Genomic DNA, 20,420 nt, shown 5'->3' on the forward strand with positions numbered 1-20,420 from the left:
AGGGATTTTGACTGATGGATAGTGTCTAGCATGCTGATGTCCTGGAAGGATTGCTCAGGGACACATAATGCTGTTCTCACAGCAGTAATTTCCCAAAATAGTTTTCAAAAGGCATAAGAAAGAGTGTAATTTCTATAGCTGGGAATACTGACAGGCTGAATGACCTGCGCAAGATCAATGAGGTAGCAAGTGACAGAATCAGGAAGGGAGCCCAGCATGTTCTTCCTCTCCATTCAATCCATTAGATGATTGAATTTCTACTGCATACAATATGATGGTTAAGAAAGTACAAAATACTCGCACACTGTCATACTGCTGTAAATTGTAAAGACTCAAAGTAAACTTATCCTTAAGGAACATATAGACTTTGCGAGAATTTTTTTATACAAAAATTCTTCCATTCTACAATTTTCAAGCTATTGCTTTGCTGATACTATACCATAGTGAATAGTAATTCCATTTCCTCTGTCATTTTTCTTTCATTAAAGAGAAACTATTACAAATGTCAGACACTAAGCACTTGAACCCTTTCATTAGGGCATGCAGGATGTTATCTGATTGTTCAGGTAATGTGTCCTCTCATCCCTTATCAGAAATCCACAGGTGTACAACATATGTGCTATATAAAATGTTGTGACCACAGTTAATGTTTTGAAAGATTTATGATAGCTAGTAAAATGTCCTAGTAACACTGACTGCAACAAAATGGAAAACAAAAAGTAGTATTTCCAGATTTAGTTTGCTTAAGCCTTTTACTATGCTCAGCTAAAAAGTCTGCCCCTGCCAAAGAAAGGTCAACAGTTTTCTTGGCATGTATAAATTGAGTTCCATTTTGTCTAATATGTCAGAATTATTAGTCATTTTAGAGATAGCTTTTGCCTTAAATAGAGTGACCTCAGTTGAATATTCCAGTAATACCTTCTTATTGCATTGGGATTGGGCCTTTTTTTTTTTAAATACATCTCATGTTGACACACACATATGATACCATACAAACAAGATCCTTTTAAAACTGATACCATTTGCTTGTAACTCAGTGCTGGTTTAGATTCCCAAGTAAGGAGATGTCACAGAAATAGTAAATGCAGTTCTTCTGAGGCTTTATGAAAGACAAGGTTACCAGCAGTTTACTGATCTCAGAGGAGTGTGAGTGCAATGTTTTGATAGCTTGATAGCTCCAAGGTCTTCTGGAGATAAAGCAATTAGATGCTGTTTTCAAACTATTTTGTTGATATGTTTTTCCCAGTTTCATTATGTGATGGTATTGTAAAAGAGCAAGGTTTTCTTTTCTTTTTTTTTAAATATGTTGCCATATTTAGTTTGTGCCATTTAATATGTTATATATTTAATATGTACCATTCAATCCAATATTCTCAGATCTGTTTTCAGTAAAGCCTCAGCTATAAAGACGTTGTTTCCCGAGCCAGTTTTTCCCAAATGAGGCTTCCCAAGACAGGCTTTCCCAAATGAGGCTTCCACCTCATTTGTTTACTATGAAATATTTTCTAATAAAATACTGACATTGCAGTCTCTGAATAGGACTCCCTTGAAATGTTTGTCACATTATTTTAGGGGGATGGGGCAAATTTACTGTGTTATAAATATTATAAATCATATCATACAAATCATATAAATTTACTATATTATAAATTTCTAACTTTGGTAACAACCAGCTTTGCAGAGGTTAAAAACAACAGTGGAAAATGCAGGCCCCATCAGTTCTTTGCTTTGTTGCAAAGAATGTAAATAGCATGGATACAAATAATGACTGGTAATGAATCAAACAAACATCTACACAATAAAGACCACAAAACAAAACGAAGTGAAAGAACATGTCTTCTGTCCAACTTAGCAAAATGCCAAAGATGGATTTAGTTATTTTTCCTTTATAATTTGGAAGTTGTAGATCTTTACACAAAGTACTTGGCCTGTTCTTCCAGCACTTCTCTCAAGGGACAGGCATTTAGACCAGCCCTATGCGTTAAGAGATATAACAAAACTAGGAAATTAGGTAGGCTATCATTGCCCGGTGAAGGTTAATGCTGGATATATTAGAGTTGAATGCTTAGCGCCCATTACCACCAAAGAGGTTCCCCAGAACACAGGCATCAGCATTGCAGAAGTAAATTTAAAAAAGCTCTTTCCTTGACTCTTCTTGCCTGTACCATCCATTGTCTCTTGTCTTTTCCAAAAAATCTGTATGTAGTATTCTTATGCAGCTGGCTAGAGAAATGGTAGAGATTGCTGAGAAGTGTGGTAAGTCATCTCACGAGCCATATGCTGCTGTGGCAGAATTGCTATTGGTGCTTGATATTGCTAGTTTAAAACCAGCTCAAATACCTGTGCACGGAAGAACAGGAACCTTTAGGACATAAGTCCCATAGTCAAGGATAATCTTACTGAATATCTTTAGCTGCAGCAGCATGAGTGTCTCGTGCTGCGGGAGCCAGGGAAATTCCCAGTCAGCCAACACCAAAGAGGAAAATATTCAGACCTATCATTTACAGCATGTCATAACTTCGAGGTACGTTTTTCACTGCTCAAGAACGCAGGTAAAGCTCAAGTCTGGAGGGTGGTCTTGATCCAGTTCTCCAAAGGACCAAGTGTGGGTGCGAGTGAGAAGTTCTGCCAGACTTGCAGAGGGAAATGGAGCAGTCAGTGGAGGATAAATCAGTGCAGGTCAGAAAATGGAGTTTTTCTCCTTTTGTGTGTGTTTTTTGTTTTTTTTTTTTTTTGTAACATTTTAGCATTGACAACTGTCAGATTGGATATCATAATAAAAAGCATCCAATTAGGTTTCAATAAAGAAAAGTCATTTCAAGTTACATTTAATTTAAAATATGAATGATCAAAGTTGCTACCACCTGGATGTGTATACCTAGTCATGAGAAATACAGCTGATGACTGTGGCCAGAATGTTTTTGTCTGGTATTCCCTAGCACAACAAAATTAGTTTCTTTCGTTGTTAATACTACTTGATGAATACTGTAGGGAATTCAGAGTGAGAATATAAGAAGACATGTAGACTAGATGAGGAGATTGACTAATTCAGGTTACTTTTCAGCAGAATGAGGACTTTTTTGTAGGTCACAGACATTCTCTGGCATGTTTCCAGACTTGCTTCTCCACAAAATTCGCAGACTTGACAGTTTTGTTAGCTTTGAATTTTTTCCCCATGCATTGGCCTTACCTGAAAAATATAAAGCTGTCTGAACAGAAGATTCTCTAAATGTGCACTATGTAAAGGCAAAATGGCTGCAGGTAAGATTACTGATATTCAGAGAACTTGGAATCACTGTTTAACTCGTAAAAACCTTTTAGAATATTTCCAATATGATACTTTTCATACTATGGGAGAAGGAGCCTCTTTCTTTTAAGTGGTTTGGGGAAAAGCTAGTCTTAAACATCTCAGTCAATTTCTTTTTATGAGTATTTATTTTTGTGAAAGGTACCATAGCTCAGAAGTGTATACAGGAGCTGCAAATGCTGAAGTAAATAGAATGGTCAGATGGGGTCTTTGAACACCAGTGTCTTCTGTAACCTTGCTAAGAAGTTTTACTTAATATAATTTAAACTATGTAGAAGTATAGAAGCACAGGAGTTGCTTAGGAAGTGACTGCCATATGGTACAGTGCTTCTGATATACAAATATCTTTAATACATAGGATCTCTCAAATGGTGGAAGAAACTTACATTTCTTTATACTACAGGATAAAACTCCTGTTTTTAGAAGTTCACTTGATGTGAATTCCAGATAGATGTGGAAGAAAAAAAGAAGCTAGTATAACAATATCATAAAACTGGATTAATTACTGCAGGGTTGGTGCAATTTATCAAGCAAACAGAAGAACACAAACTGCAATATATGTCAAAGATTATCACATTTTGATTTCTGTTACTGCAAGCCGTCACCATTTTATTCCTCCTGTAAATATTTTAAAGTCTGTCTTAAAATTGGTTGATTTCTTGCTTTATATGAAGCTCTGAGATAAATTTCAACCTTAGCTTGTCTCCTATTTTCTTGTTTTAGTGGCAATATTTTTTTCCAAGAACCATGAACCAGGTTTTCACATGTAAAGCTATTTTTTCATACTGTTGTAATCAAATACAAAATATGTTGCAACATATGAGATTTTGTTGTATTTCTGTGTTTTAAGTGTTTAAAACATAACTAATTTGAACAGTAGTAGGGTAACACAGAATAAATCTCTGAATAGAGTTTTGTTGGCAATTTCATAATCGCTGAGCTTACTTTCAGTTACTAAACACTTAGGATTCCTGAAAAAAAAGAGCAAGTCTTTTCTGCTTTAAACAACTGATCAAGGACTTACAGCCCCAGGCAATTCCTTCTCCTTCTTTATTTTAATTTATTTTAATTTGAAGCAGTTAGCCAATAGCAATTAGCCAATATATTTTAGAAAGTTGAATGTGAAGAAAAAAAAAAGTTTTTCATTTCAAGATTTTTGTTGTCTTTTTTTTTTAAATTATGTTGTAGAAATTGTATATTTTTTTACTAAATCTTTTTTGCTAATATCATTTTGGAGGCAGTAGGGCTTTGAACATATTTAGGAAGGCTGCAAGGTTAATTTTGATGTTTACATCCATTTTTTTAAACTTACAATCTTGTGTAGAACTTACAAATCCATGATTGAACTTCATTTAGTCTGTATGTGTTTCTGAAAATCAAATAACTTTCCAATTAGTCAGCATGTTAATAATTTGATATACTCTAAACAAATTTGTGTATTTGTTTATAAAATTGGTAGTACCAGCTGAAATGTTATTTATTTGTATAATTAAAATATAGCATAAATACAAGATAATGAGATACTATCAAAGATAGAGTTACAGGTTATTTACTGAATAAAAATATTTTTATCAGATACTGTGGTTATTTTTAAATATCCCTATGGTAAAGGGTTTTTTTTATATATATACCTTGATAATCATACTTATTCAGAGCCATGACTAGTTCTTGTACATTCAAGTTCAAATATATTGAGACTTGTTCTTTCTCATTTAGACATATCCTGTCATTGGTCTTAGCATATGCTTATATCCCAGCAGAGTCGAGTATGTGCTGAACTGCTGACTCTGGCTCTTGACCTCAGTAAACTGTCCTGTAATGCCCCGAAATACCATCCGTAGTTTTCTGTAGCTTCTTGTGTAACCATACCCTTTTTGTGTGTGTGTGAAAATGTAATGCAACATTCTTTTCTGCAGCTTATATTGCTTCATTTTTTGGTAAATTTTTGTATTCTTTTAGTCTCAACTTACCTGGGGCATTTAAAATCCAGTCTTAAAAAGCTCTTAAAACAGAGACATAGTACATTTAAAGAACTTCTACCAATGTTTCATTAGCAGTTAGAAGATTTGTGCTTAGAACCGGAACTTGCATTTCTTTAATGGCCAAAGCCCCTATGTCTGTCAGAAAAAGGAATTCTTAAAGAGTGCCTTAAGAATCGCTTTGTAATACATGAGCATGTGTTTGTTTTGTCTTGAAATAAAAGGAAAATTAAAGATAATTGTTGTAGTAAAGGTCTACTAGAAAGAATGCTTTGCCCCAAAGTGCCTGTAACTGTACATACCCAGGCTGTAATTAAATACTGGGAATGTTTCAGTCTGGTAAAAGTGCAACTAGGATTCCTTGTTGCTAGTCTGCTGCCTTGAGTTTTAATGGCTTTTTCTTTTTGCCTTGCCATTGTGATTACATTGTTGTGTTATAAAAGCAAGGGAGTGATAGTATGATTTATATGCTAGCAGGACAATTCTAAACTTTTCCAGCCGCTTCCTTAGCTTGTGTCATGAAAATCTGTCATCATTGTGGTTCATCCCATCTCAGTCTGCAAAGCTGTTTTCTAACATCCATGAAGGATGAGATCACTAAATATAAACCTTCTCTGGACTAAGGAAACCAAAGTTGTAATCTGCAAAGATGTATTCATATTTTATTTTACCTTTGGTAATGAAAACAATAGTAGAGGTGAGACAGGGATTTCTTACCCTGTTACGAAAGACAGGAACGGCTAAGCTCCTTTTCTTTGCTGCTGGAGGGCAGAGTAGCCTACATCTGCCAGAGGCTCTCAGAGGAGCCCTTCCCATCTGTGGCAGAAATAACTTGGTAGGAAAAAAATACATGTTCCCACCGTGCGAGGCACTCCAGGCACCACAGGCTTCATCTCCATTGCACCAATATGAGAACTTGCACAGAGGAGGTCATGTCGAAGGGTAGGGTGACAAGGCACCAACTGGGAGAGTAGTGGGCTACTCTGCTCAGCTTTTTGCTGGGAAAAAAATCTTTCACCAGCTGATTTATCTGTCAGATTGCAAGAGAAATAAAAATGATTTTATGCCCCACTCATTGTATTGAGCAGTGAATTATGTCCTGTATGCTTTTGTCTGTTGAACTGTTTTATCTTTGAACTGTTGAAAAACAGGGTCAAATCCCAGCTGATAGGAGCTTTTAAAGATATCTTTTTTTTTTTTTCTGAATTTTACAACCTTAATATCTCTCTTTTATAGTATTTCTTTATATGGAAAAGAGATCAAAACAAAATATTTGGTGTCAATTTCAGTATGAATTAAACTATAATTAGTTTAAATTAAACTAACTTAAATTAAATTAATTAAATTAACTTTAATTAAACTATAACATAAGACATGCGTGTTCACTGGCTACCTAACTATTTATCCAACTAATCCTTAGGATATGCTTGTTTTAATATTATATACTTACGATGAAATGTTTTAAAAAAATATTTGAGTAGAGTACTCACCTTTGTGTAATATTTCACATGGATAAATCCAACAGTGTTTTAGTGGATGTTTTTTTTTCCAAAAAAAAAAAAAAGAGGCCGAATAGGCAAATCACTATCTGCGAACACCATGCATACACCAGTATATCGGTTTCTGTGTGGAAAAAAAGATTAGTGTGATGCAATTAGAAAGATTTCATAGTTAATGCATTATTTTTCTCTGAGGTGAAGAACGTGTAGCCAGTGATATGTCGGTTCTTTATTTAAGGAGGAAAGGAAAAGGATCTCACATGCGTAGAGAGCACTGAGCATGATCCGTGCAACCTCACCTAACTTTTTCAAACACAGTGAGAAGTCTGCCCCATGAATTCAAGCAGGAAGGAACTGGTACCCACCCATGAATGGAGTGTGGTTTTGCCATCAAAAGAAAAAAAGGTCACCCCCTACTTAACTTGCTCAGTCAGGGAAATAGCAAGGACCAAACTCTGTGCATCTGAGATACAAGAGGCTTCTCCAGTTCGTGATGACCTTGTATCTGGCAGGCTCTCAGAGGGAATTGAATAACGGATTCCCTGAGGGAGGAAAAACCTGATGCCCAGTCTTTCAGCTTGCTTTCTTAGAGGCTAAACTCTATCTGAAGACCATCCCTACAATGTTTGGTTTGAAAACAGTTTGCAAGAACATTGAAACATGGTCTTACAGAAAATCCTCCAGTGCAAGCACAACTTGGGCCCTGCTCTGTTAGCACTAATTTTTATTTACTGTTTTCATCCTGTATGTATATATCACAATTATCTAGGCTTAGAGACTTGCCTGTTACACTGTAATGCTAATTTAGGTCAACCCAAGTGTTCAGAAATGGAGGCCTTTAGTATTTAGAAGTGAAAACACCCTTTATAGCAATGAAAGAGGTTTTTGACAATTAGCTGGATCATCAGATTTTCTTAGGAACAGACGAGGCAGTCAGCATTTGCATTAAAATATGAGTGCAATATTTTTTTTTCTGACTCCTTCTTTGGCAAATGACAGAAAACTTTTAATCTTTTTGTACAGAGTTTTTGTAAAGATATGCCTAAAATAGTGCTTACATTGAAAAAAAATGTAATTTAAACACTTGTCAGAGGCAGCAAAGTGTACAATAGCAAAGCTGTAACAAATTATTAGAAAAGGTCATCTCCTTCATAAAATGAAGTCAGTTTATTTTACTTAATGTTAGCAAGCATTCAAATGGTAATTTCTTGTACTACTAATCCTATTGTGGTATTCTTGGAAAACTAAACTTCCACTTGCATTTGGCAGAGATATGTCCCTTTTGAGATTGGGGATCCTCTTAATGTCATATTGCAGCAGAAATTGCAGCTTGGTTTGTAACCTCCAAAAAATGCACAAAGTATTTATACTATGCAAGAATATTAACTTGTTCCTCTGTTTTTGTCACTTTAAAATTCTTGCCAGTGTGAAAAAACATCATTAAATCTGCGCCATCCATCCTTTACAGACTTCTGAATAAATTATAGCAGATAAAACAGTCAATAGGTAGTTTGGACATTTAAGATACCTGTCCCCATATAGCAGATGTCTTGTGTCTCCCAAATGTTTTAAAAGGAAATAGATAGAATGAATAGTCATTTTCTCCTGTTACCCTACTGTTGTTTGAGTGAAACATTTCTTTTTAATTTAAGAGCATCTGAAGAATAATTTTTCTCTGTAAAGAACACAAAGAACTTCCCACTTTCAAGAATGCCTCTCTCTCTCAGACAATGTAGAACACAGATAACCACTTTGTATCATGGAGACTCATTGTGCTCCCGCTTGCTTCCTGACAGGGTTAAGTGCTACCATAAGCTTTGAAACTAGGTTGGTTTTCAGCCCCTGAGTGGGGTGCATCTGAAGCTGAAAGCAATAGAGGAGAAAATGTATTTTAGAGAAGGGCAACTGCATGGATGCATCATGGAACTTCTGCTCCCATACTTTGAAATATATCCTCTGTGAGGAATAATGAAATACGAAAGGTATTTCTCCAGAAAAAACAAGTAGCTCAAAGTATATCAGGTGTGGAGAAAATAGTGGAAGGTTTTCATATAAGCTAAGCAAAGATAATAAAAGGAAAAAAATTAGAAATGCATATGTACCTAGAAATGCAGAAGTGATTGTCCAAAATATATTTATTTCCAACAATCTTTGTAGGTGTATATAAGAAAGTAAAAGAAAATAATGTTGCCTTATAAATAAGTTCTTGTTCCTGTTGCATTGAAGCAAATCTGAGGATCAGAGGGCCCGTATGCTTGGATGTCATCAGTAATGAAATGCCTAGTGCACACACAACTAGCTGCTTTGTTCTTTTTTCCTCCAAGAAAGAAATCGGGTCATGAGGATGGTTTGATGGAAAAAATTACAAAAATATCCTGAAAGACTGCAAAATAGCATTATCACATGGTCCTTTTGTAAACAAAGTATAGTGGAAGAACAGGTTGCAAAGCACAGGTGGCAGCTGAGAGTTGTAGGATTTGCTTTTAGTGAGCACAGTTCTGCAGCACTGCAGACCACTGGTTTGTCAGTTTACAGAAATGGGCCTTTATTGTAGGAAATGGGCACTGACTCTTACCCTGAGGCATGGGATATGCATGCAAAGTAGATTGAATATGCTGTATAACAGTAATACATCAGTGAAAAGCATGATTCTATGTCATTGAGGCAATGAGTTTATTTGGCGAGAGCTCTTCTGAAATGAATGATGCTCACCTTGAAACCTGTTCCTGGCTTTCCAGGTGACAAGCTTCAATTTTGCTATGGAAAGCCCCAGTTTTTCTTGCCAGACAGATGAAGGGTCTCTTTTCTGAAGTCACATATTGTAGATCTGAAGATTTCATAAGACAAGCTAAAAATGTAAAAATATAACCTTTCTCATGCAGCCTTAAACATAGAATTTTCTACTTTTGTCCAAAAATAAAATGGAAATTGAGAATTTTAATATTTTTTTTACCATGCAACAGTGTACATGCAAAAAAAAATCTAGAAGCCTCTAGAAAAATTGCTTATGCAAACTATGTATTGAGGAAATTAGAGTAGTGGGTCAAATGATTTCAGGTTCTCCAAAGAAGGATAGATTGTTGTATTAAATCTGTTGCTTATGTCACTGTCACAGTATTTGAAAGTATGAAACAAGAAAACTTTAAAAAACTTTATTGCACATTACTGTCTTATCTTGTGAATTTCTACCTTTTGCTCTGGAACAGAATGGCTTAGGCCTCTTTTGTCTTCTACTAGAATTATGATTTAACCAAGTTTTCTTCTATAATAAAGCTGGAAAAATAATTGCAGAAATTTCTTTGAAAGTGTCTGCTCAGCTGTGTAAACTGACTTTTAGGATTGACTAGGAAAAAATAGAGAACCACATAAAAAACATGATTCTCGTCCTTTAAAAATTTATGTTGCACATGCACTTTGAAAATGGCCACTTGGGTCAGGAAGACAGTAGCTGAAAAGAAAAACTAAGGTATATAGATGGATGTAGATGCTGAAAAGATGTGGTTGGCTTCTGCCTGAGGAAGGGGTATATATACCAGAACTTTTCACTTTGTCATGGAGAAAGCTGATGGAGATCTCTAAAGACATAAATGACTTGGAAAGATTAATGGAGCATTATACTTGAGCAAGAGTGCTTGCAATGCAGTAGGTAAAGCAAAGAAAATGTATGGTGCACCCTTATATTCCAGAGATATTTGTCACAGCATCTTATGGACCTAACCTGTAAATCAGGTTAAGAAGGAATAGCCATACTTATAGAGAATAGAAACCTTCTTGGCTGTTAAAGTGACAGCATAGAAATAGCCTCTCTCTTAGGAGATTTCTAAAATGCTGTCAGCAAAGGCTGGGAGTGGATGCTAGGGAAAGCTCACTTCTGCTTAGTTTGTATAATGTGTCTGGAAATATTTGCTATTGGCCACTGCTGGGACAGAATATTAGCCCAGATTGGTCTGTGACTTGCATCTTCTGAAAGAGAAATTTTCTGTTTGGACTACATTTTAGAAGAAAGCAGACAACTTTCAACAGGTGTGCCATCTGTATAATAACATACTGAACAGCTGTGGACTGTTAGCAATGTGCAATAGCTACATGTAAAATTGTACAATTGCATATTTAAAATCTGTTCATGCATGTGTAGTATGTCAACATGCATTGATATTTCATCCCTGCCTTTAGAATTTTCCCCTGCTCTAAAGGATTGAAATGCAGCACTTTCCTTAAAAGCAAGGAATAAAGTTCCTACTCCATTATTAAACATATAACCATATATTTATTACATATGGATAAATCATTCTGATTTGCATGAAATATATCAGAAGCTATTTCATCTTCATCCTATTATTTTTGCTGTCGTCTTGCATCAGTATACATATAAACAGAATGCATATATGCAGATTTCAAAAGAAATACATTTCTTTTCCTAGGCTTTTGTGTATTCTTTTGACATTGCTGCTTATTAAATGTTCTAGTTTGGTTTCTGAATGTTTCTGGGCTGCCGATTCCCTAGCAAGTGATCAGACTTCCCCCCACCCTTTCTTTCTATCTGGAAATCCTCATTGCACTGTGTTCAGAGCAGCTTGTGTTAGAGAGGCTTTTGAGGGTCAACCCTATGGAAAGGGTTCCTAAAAGAAGGCATCTGGGCTCTGGAAAGGAAAAGAGAAAGGAGAGGAGAGGAGAGGAGAGGAGAGGAGAGGAGAGGAGAGGAGAGGAGAGGAGAGGAGAGGAGAGGAGAGGAGAGGAGAGGAGAGGAGATGGGGAAAATGAAAAAAAAAAAAGAAAAAAGAAAAAAAAAAGAAAAAAAATTAGAAGTAAGCAAGTGCACTTTAGTACTGCTGTTTACGCTCAAAGGTCCATTGACTTGCCAGCTCAAATACTTATGTTTGTATCAAAGCCAAGTGTACCTGGGCATTCAATTACAGCAGCTGGCCTAGGTTTGCAGATAATAATTCAAACTAAGATTATGTTGCATATTGTAGCATGGCACCTTCTAAAAAGCAGAGATTTTTTTTTTTTGAATGTTTGTGTTTCAGTTAGTGCAGAGCCAATTGTTCTGCATATCTTCTCTCCAATACAGATTTAGTTGTATTTTATAAGTATCTTACTTAGCTGTTTTTGAAGCTTGGTGAAATTTTCTTGTAAGATATTCTACATACATAAATATTATTTTTATTCATAAGGTGAACTTAGGCAATGTCAGTTTTATGTGTGGTAAAATAGAAGCAGGGATCGTGAAGTGCCTTTACAAATATTAGCATGCTTGAAATGGAATCTAATATACATTCATTTCTATTGATGTGCTTCATTACCTTAACTAGATGCTGTAGACATTAGTTATATGTTCTTTTTTCTTTTATTCTTCTTGATCAGCTTTTAACGATATTGATAGATACAAGCATGGTATCTGTCGATCTTGATAGATATGAGCATGGTTACTTTAGTTGGTAACATGTTTAGGATAGTATCCCTGTTAAGTGAGCAGAACTTTTCAAGAGAAAAGTTGTAGATGAATGTCTATTCTGATACAATAAATAGTATTGGGGATGTGATGTTAATTAAAATTGCAGGGAATTTTGAAGAAAAACGATGATGTTACATAACATTAAATCTAAAAAATCTCCGTGGGTAGCAGTAGTGATAGTAGTAATAAAGCATTGATTTGACTTTGGAAAAGGTAGTATTTTCTGAAGCAGCATGTATTTTGTTTGGATAGTTACGTGCTTGATAAGAAAGTGTAGCCATGCAGTGTTTCTTCTAATGTACAGTGGTAAAGCTAGACTCTCTTAATTGATATTGTATATATTTTACTCTGCATTAACTTCAGAAATACTTATCCATGGAGTAAGGTCCTTTTAATAATTTATACTTGACATGTATACACTTGGTGCTGATTTTTGGTTTGTCATGGGTTTTGTTGTAGATAGATATAGTAGGATGATTCCTTAAATGGTGCACGAGATGATGTTACAGCTTTCTAGCCAGCACTTTTCAGGTGCTAAGTGTGTTAATTTGAAGCTGTGCAGTGAGTCCATGGGTTCATTGGGAATAGCTTTATCATAACAAGAGTGCAATTGTTCAGTTTTTTTTTTTTCTTGTAGACTTAACCTTGGAGTGGTTCCAGCTGTGCTAATAAGCCACAGGAAGCTGCAGAGAACATACATATATTTAAAGAAGAAATTCTTTCTTTTACCTAGTGCTGAGAGAGCTAAACAAGAGCAGCTGCTTGCTGAAGTCAGTTTCTTTTTCTCTACACATGAAATTAATAACCAAGGACAAGACATGAAATTCGTTCACGGCTAGTAGTTGGCTGACCTATATACAGTAGCCGCTGTTTGATGTGGCTTTCATGTGTAAGGTTGACTTTGTTTGATAAGCAAAAAGTCATAAAGCATTAATTGCATTTGATGTTTTTGGACGTTTCCAGATTCAGAAAACTAATTTAACCTAAATGAAATGGAGGTTTTATGTTTCATATCATGCCCTCGAAAACATCAATCATAATCAATTTCCTTCTAAGAATGTCAAGTATAAAAACAGTCTTGGTCATATACACTGGGTACAATTGAAAATGCTTACTGCTTCTCACTGCTTTTTCTGACTAATAGGTATGAAACTTGCTGTGTATCTAGTAATTTGGGGATATTTTATGCTCTCAGTGCAGGCGGGATAGCGAGAACACAGGAAACTGGTAGAACTCCTCCTGTGGTATGGAAAGATATTACTCCTGTACTTGAACCTGCCCTTTTAGAGGCTGAAAGAAATCCAGAAGTCTTATTTCCCCTAGCAAAGACTGGAGAGCATCAGTTTTCTGCCTATTTTCAGCTTCAAGAGACAGAGGGAAATTTGGGAATTTCCTTTCTACGTAAGAGCACCTAAGATTTATCCAGGGGAGGATTGCCATCCTCCCTAGTGAAGGTACTTTTGAACAGTCTTCAAGAAACTTTACAGTAACAGGAATGCCCACAACACTTCAAAATACAGTGCTGCATTTTGTCTAGAGTGAGTTTTTCTATTTTGTTTAAGCACTTTCAAATTCATTGGTGTTGGCAGAAATCCAAGCCCCAATGTATGGTTCTTTTCAGTATTGTTATCAATTCTACTCCTACTCAGAGCTACGTGATTAAGAACAACTCTTTGGTTTTTTTTTCAGCTTACTAAACTGGAAACCTAAAAGAAAATGCACACAATCGTGGATCTACTGGACACAAAATGCTCTTGCAATGTATTTTTTTCTAATTTTTATTTCAACCATTGAAACATAATATGTGGAATATAATATTGCATTTCAGAGCATTTTTACTTCTCTCATTTGCTAAATTGTGTTTTATACTTAGACATTTAGCATGCGATGTTGTTTGGAGAATGATTTTTTTTTTTTCGCTTTCAACATGGTCTTTGGACTCTTTTTTGCAGTCCAAATTCCTTTTACTCCCATTTTTTTTTCTCTTTTGTGAAACTAATAAGAAAATGCATACTATCCCATCTCATTCAGATCTGAATAAGTCCTCAGTCCTGAACAGTATTTTTTTTTATGTAAGAACAATATGTCCAAAAGCTTTCATCCAAATCTGCTGAGAATCACACTGGCAGACTACTAACGGGTCTACTACCATCCATGTGGTGAATAAATCATTGCGTTTGCAGAACACAATGCATATTTATATTATCATATGGTAATTTAGAGTGCTAATTATAACTAAATTTCAAGCACTGTCAAACATTTCAAATGACTTTTGCATCAGCACGTTAATCCAGAGGGTATCTTTTCCATGTTAATCCAGAGGGCACCTTTCCTTTCCTTCTAAGGGGTGTTCCTGGGTACTAGGCCAAGCATTTGAAACAGTATTTTTATTGTTTATTCTAAGATTTCAAGCAGTAAGTGGCTAACGTATGTCCCCTATAAATGTACTTATGCCTTAGAAAAATCAGTTTTAAGTTCCTTAAAATTTCACAGTTACAGATGTTCTACTTTTTGGAAACTTGAATTTGAAATCAAGAGTCTACCTTTTAGGATGCTAGTTATTGCAAAAGTTAGGTGCTAGATGTATGTTAACATTTGCAATGAATATTTTTGTCAGACTGCAGTCTGCTAAGGAATTTGCTTGTTCTGTAGTGTTTGACTATATACATTTTTTGAATCATATAGCATGCTGAATACCATGTTTGTAGTTAATGATGATGCATGGAAAAGTTTATTGTTTAAAAGTATACCTTAATACTCCATGATAGAACAGAAATACAGATCCCAGAGTTATTGTAAATGAAAATAAATTTTACAATAACAGTATAGAAATCTGAACAGTTATCTTATCTGAAAGAACACTGGAATGTAAAAAAGTACAAACTTTTCCATGCACATTACAGTCTGTGTAATTAGGTAATGGTACAATGCCTTGTGATTTCTTTTCTGACTTTATCCACTTCTGTGCTACCAACAGATATTGAAGCTTATGAGCAGGTAAACCATTGCAGGTACCTGCTTATCTAGTTGGATGGTTCTGGCCACATTAAAGTTTTAGGCCTATTTGGGACCTGTAATACCTTATCTGTTCTTCTGGTAATAAAAACAAAAATAATTGATCATGGTGCTTATATTTCCTAGGTATTGCATATTTGAGTGGAATGTGCAGTGAAAAGCGGAAATGCATTATTGCAGAGGACAATGGTCTCAATCTTGCTTTCACCATTGCCCACGAAATGGGTCACAAGTAAGTACATGAATCCTAACAAATCGTAATATATTTGTTAGAGTGTAATAATAACAACTATAATTTACTTTTTTGTTGATTATGTACTTTTTTTCCCTTTTTTTAAGGTAGCTTTTCATTTTGATTAGAAATTTTGGAATTTATTGTTTTTATTATTAATAATGGTATTGATATATAGCATGTAAGTCAAAAAAAAATTTACGGCTCTGAGTAATACTGGATTCTTTATAACTACACAATAATAAGGCTAGCTGGAAAGACTAACTTAGTCTAGAGGAAAAACAGGTGCCTCCATTCTTTTTTCTTTGGGGACTGTGGTATTATGTATCAGATCCAGCTCTGAATATTGTTGCCAATGAACATTTTAAAGAGATCATGAGTTGGAAGAACCCTTACTTGAATTTGGCATTCTCAAGATAACTCACATTAAAACATGTAATGGTTATTGGTCATTCAACATTAATTTTGGGTTTTCCCTGCCACTTGGTTGAAAAGGAAGACAAAATGAATGTGAAGAAAATATCCCTCATGATCTATTGTTTTTACTCATTACATGAACCGCTTTAGAGCAAAAGTGAAAAAGTCCATTAAAAGTCATATTAGTTTATGAAAGCTGTATTCAGTTCTTCAGTTCAGAAAATAAACAAGAAAGTTTGTATTAGAAAATCAGGAGATAGAATGTTAATATGCTTTTTTTTTTTAACCTGTAGCAACTATTCTACGTATTAGTCTATACATTTTTAGAAAAGCATTTGAGAGTAAAAAAGGAGAAAAATAACTTGTTAATTCTTTTGAAGTTCAGTCCCTCTGAAAGTTGGATGTTGTTTATATTCAAATGATCACTCTCAATTAAAAGTGATATTGTTTAAATCTGGGTCAAAGGTACCTGAGAATGGAGGTCTGATATTGAAACAAATAATTGATTATATATAAAAAAAAAAACTTTAAATATTCCTGTTTAAAATATATCACGGAAACAAAATAAGCAATTACAGTGCAGTTATATTACTTAGAATAAAGAGATTAAATAAATTGATTTTTTTGATATTTTGTTACTGCAGAAAGCAACTTTAGGTTAATAGAAACCAGCCTGATTGAGAGTTAGTTATAAAAAGGAATTTTTTTTTTCAAAAGAAGGATTTTTGGTGCCTTGTAGCCATACATGGTCACCTTCTTTTTTTCTGTGTAGTCTTTGCCAACATTAGAAGGGAGGGGTGGAGGAAGACTCATTTCCTACACACTTGCTCTTTTGACAATAAACCAAGGACAAGGGGAAAGAAACAGTAAGTGAATATGATCTGTAGATAAATTAATTGGTGGAGTAAATTAGTAAATTATTTGAAACCAGCATAATAAAATCAGAATACCAGTAGCAATTCTTTTTGCCCTGCAAAATAAAATTCTTTTTAGAGTATACAAAACTCGGTAGTGCAATTACTGGTCATAGGAAGAAGAGTCATCTCGATGAACAAAAAATGTAACACCTTGTGCTGATATACAGAATCTTGCTTTTGTGAAACAGGAAAGAGTTTTAAAGATCTTGCAAAATTATGTGAAATGCATGTATTCTTCATAAGCAAATCTGAAAACATAGGATATTAATCTTATCAAGAGGGTTTTGATTTGCAGCACTATCAGCACAATCTTTTGGCACTCTTAATGAGTACTGATGCAAAATATCATCCTGCAAGAGTTAAAGTTGATGTGGAGCCCAGTGTAGCTGTTATCAGTAGTCCTGGCAGGTTCTCCAAGGCTGGCCCTTGTTATGTTTGGTCCTCAGCTGGGAATCTTTTTATAGCTTTGTTTTGCTGTGGGGCTGGTGGAAAGAAAGGATGCATTATGATCTTCCTGAAATGACAGGAAAGCTCAAATTCTGATACGTGAATTCTGGGGAGAAGTGCTACAGAAAACACTTAAAAATTTCAGAACTTTTAAATCCCTCTATGCACATTTAAAGAAATTGGAACATGTCCTAGAGAAAACATTGTGTTTCCCTGTGTTAAAACTCCAATAGACATTTTAAAAGTAATGGAAATGAAGAACAAGCCAAGTCTTGTTTGGTAGTAAAGGACAGGATGCTATTTTAAACAAGAAGTTCAACCTCGTGAAGGCTAGAAACAAGCTGTGTAGATACAAATTGGCAGGATTATCATGACAGTGAAAGAGCTGGTGCCCAGGTAGGTAGAAATAGAGGTTACATAAATGTGAAAATAGACCAGAGAGGCATCCTGCATGGCAAAACACTCACAGTCAGGTTGATCTCAGTTTAATTATACAGTCAGAACCCTTAATTTTTGTGATCTAAAACACTCAAAAAAAGAAAGTGGTATTTCAGGGAGTTGTTTTCTCTGCCTGACCATCTCCATCTGCTGATCCAGCTCTACTGACTGAAGAAAAAAGCATCTTAGAAGTGGTTGGCTCTTTAGGATTGGATGGAGAAAAAAACAACAATGAAAACCAAACATTTGTGTGGTGGTCCCATTCAAAAAAGACCTAAATATCTTTTGCCTAAAGGAAAGCCAATTACACCTAGAGTATTTTGCACAAAGATCTGTCTTGCCCTTTCTTAAATACTTGCAGAAGTATTTCTGCAGAAGAGGAATTGAAATAATCATCATCTAGACCTGCCATAAATCTTTCAGTCTTTCAACATGTAGGTTTCAATATGTATTAGAAAATTTTCACAAACTCATTCTGGATCATGAAGTGACTTAACCATTCCTTTTTCATCTAAGATCATTAACCAACCTTGCTTCTCCTAATGTTCTGAGGAGAGACCTGTCAATGCACGATAAGCAAAAATTAGTTCTCAAGCAAAATAAAAATGTGAGACAAAGTCTCTTGATTTTTTTTCTGAACAAATGTAACCACCTGTAGATTACTGTAAAATGTACTACCTGTAATTTACTGCCTGTAAAGTGCAATTTCAAAAATTTCAAAATACATGCAAAAGAAATGTTGCATTTTTTCATTGGTCAGCCTTAGAACATAAGTAAATATGGATGTAGAGAAATGAATATGTTCACACTAATTTGTCATTATATGAGAACTACTGAAGTACCTTTGAAAAAAAGTGCACTTTTGGAGGATTAGTTTTAACACACCAAACTCCTTACTATCCTCTGTTTATTTGAAATTCAGTAGTTTCTGATTAAATCTTGTGATCTCATATACTTAGATCCATTCTACAGATCTGTGGTGTCCCTGACTGTGAATTTTGGTGCGCTCTCTCTACCCCCAAATCTTTACTCCTGATGCACAGGGTATACTTACATACTAAAACATGGATACATAGAACATAGGTATAAGAAATAACATGTAGTTATACTTTATAGCATAATATTGCCTCCAGAATCGTTGCTAACTTCATACTGGTTTTTTTTACCTCCACTGGGATATCCTGGGTAGGTTGTTAGCTAGCTGTTAAACTCTGATTTTTTAGATAGCCTGTTAGATATTCAGCTGCACTTTTGCAAATGCATACTAAGTTCACTCCTAAAGTGCAACTTAATAGATCATACAAAGTTCACTTCTAAAGTGTAATTTAATAGATTGCTCCTTTCAGCTAAAAATGTTTTAGAACATTTTTCATTAGGTCTGCTTGGTGACTACACAGCTAAGCAATTATAATTATATTAAATGTTTCTAATGCACAGATATTTATTAAGTGTTTTGCTGTGGTTTTATCAGTTTCTCCTGTGAGTCAATAACAGAACAAATAAGGAAAATATAATTCTGATTCATAGTGTTGTTAGCCTAGATTTATATGTGGATAACTCTATTCATACTGCATTGGTTTAAAACATTTGTTTAAAACTGAAAAGAAAAAAAAAATGGAAATAGGCCTTTGATCTGTTGGGAAAAAAATGTATCAGCATATATCTTACCGATCAGTACCAAAACAGCTTTAAGAGGAATGACAGAAGTATTTCATGAAATGACTACATATATTAATTTTTGAGTTACATCCATGTTGACTGGAAAAGAATTAAAACATGAGTATTTTTAATGAAATACAATGGTAATATAATCTTTATGTGGCAATAATATAGTGACTTTGTTTTAATTCTATCTGTGTAGAAGAAGAATCTCTTTTAATCACAATGATAGATAATGTTGTAAGTCAACAAGTGATTTTTGAGCTCCACATTGGAATCCTAACAGCCTTCCATGTTTGATCGGAGATAAAAATCTGTAATGCATTAATGGTTTTGAATTCTACTTACCACAACAAATCCAATGAGCAGTTAGGAAATTATCTCATATGACAGAATAAAAATAAATGAAAATCGATTAAAAGGCAAAAGATAATGAATTCAAAGACATAGTTCCCATATGGAGAACTGGGAGGACTAGAAAAGGAATGATACCATTACAGTTGCCAAATAACTTGTATATGCGTTTTCATTTTATTTATATGATCACTGTGTATGGGTATGTGCCTGTTTCTTAAATGTGGGGAAAGAAAGGATGTGCGGGAAATTCAGTATCTCGAAGTATATGTAAAATAATCAATGTGTGCTCTGAGGGTACCCAGAAAGTTGTTCTACATGGTTGAAAGACATATTGGAAATATTTCTTGGAATCATATTTTTGGAATATTTTTTTCTGGGATTTTTTATGTGAAATGTGAGATATGACTTCCTTCAAAATTTAGAATATTCTAACAGGCAGTTTGTATTTTCAAACAGGAAATGTATTTCTTTTTTTCAAACACCTACTTGATAACTCACAAACAATTAACCTATTTAAAAGCTTTTAACACAACTATATGAAATACAGTGGAAAATGAAGAGAGTTTTAAGTGTGGGTGTAGGAATTTAGTCTTTTGTGTATGATCACATTCACAAATATCATAACAAACAGACAAATAAATTTAAGCAGCAGATGGTTGTCTTTTGAGGTCCCTCAGTTACAGAAATGTTTTATCATG

General features: G+C 34.7%; 1 protein-coding gene across 1 annotated transcript in view; it reads left to right on the plus strand.

Annotated features, from left to right (window-relative positions):
- ADAMTS19 (ADAM metallopeptidase with thrombospondin type 1 motif 19) overlaps nt 1-20,420 on the plus strand; it is a 139,872-nt gene that overhangs the window by 56,859 nt on the left and 62,593 nt on the right. The window contains exon 8 of the mRNA XM_088532682.1: nt 15,382-15,487. Within this exon, the coding sequence (XP_088388808.1) occupies nt 15,382-15,487 (106 nt within the window). The remainder of the gene's footprint in view (nt 1-15,381; nt 15,488-20,420) is intronic.

Source organism: Tinamus guttatus, unplaced genomic scaffold (genome assembly GCF_059628265.1).
Source record: "Tinamus guttatus ecotype Peru unplaced genomic scaffold, ASM5962826v1 Tinamus_guttatus_pri_ptg000464l, whole genome shotgun sequence".
NCBI lineage: Eukaryota > Metazoa > Chordata > Aves > Tinamiformes > Tinamidae > Tinamus > Tinamus guttatus.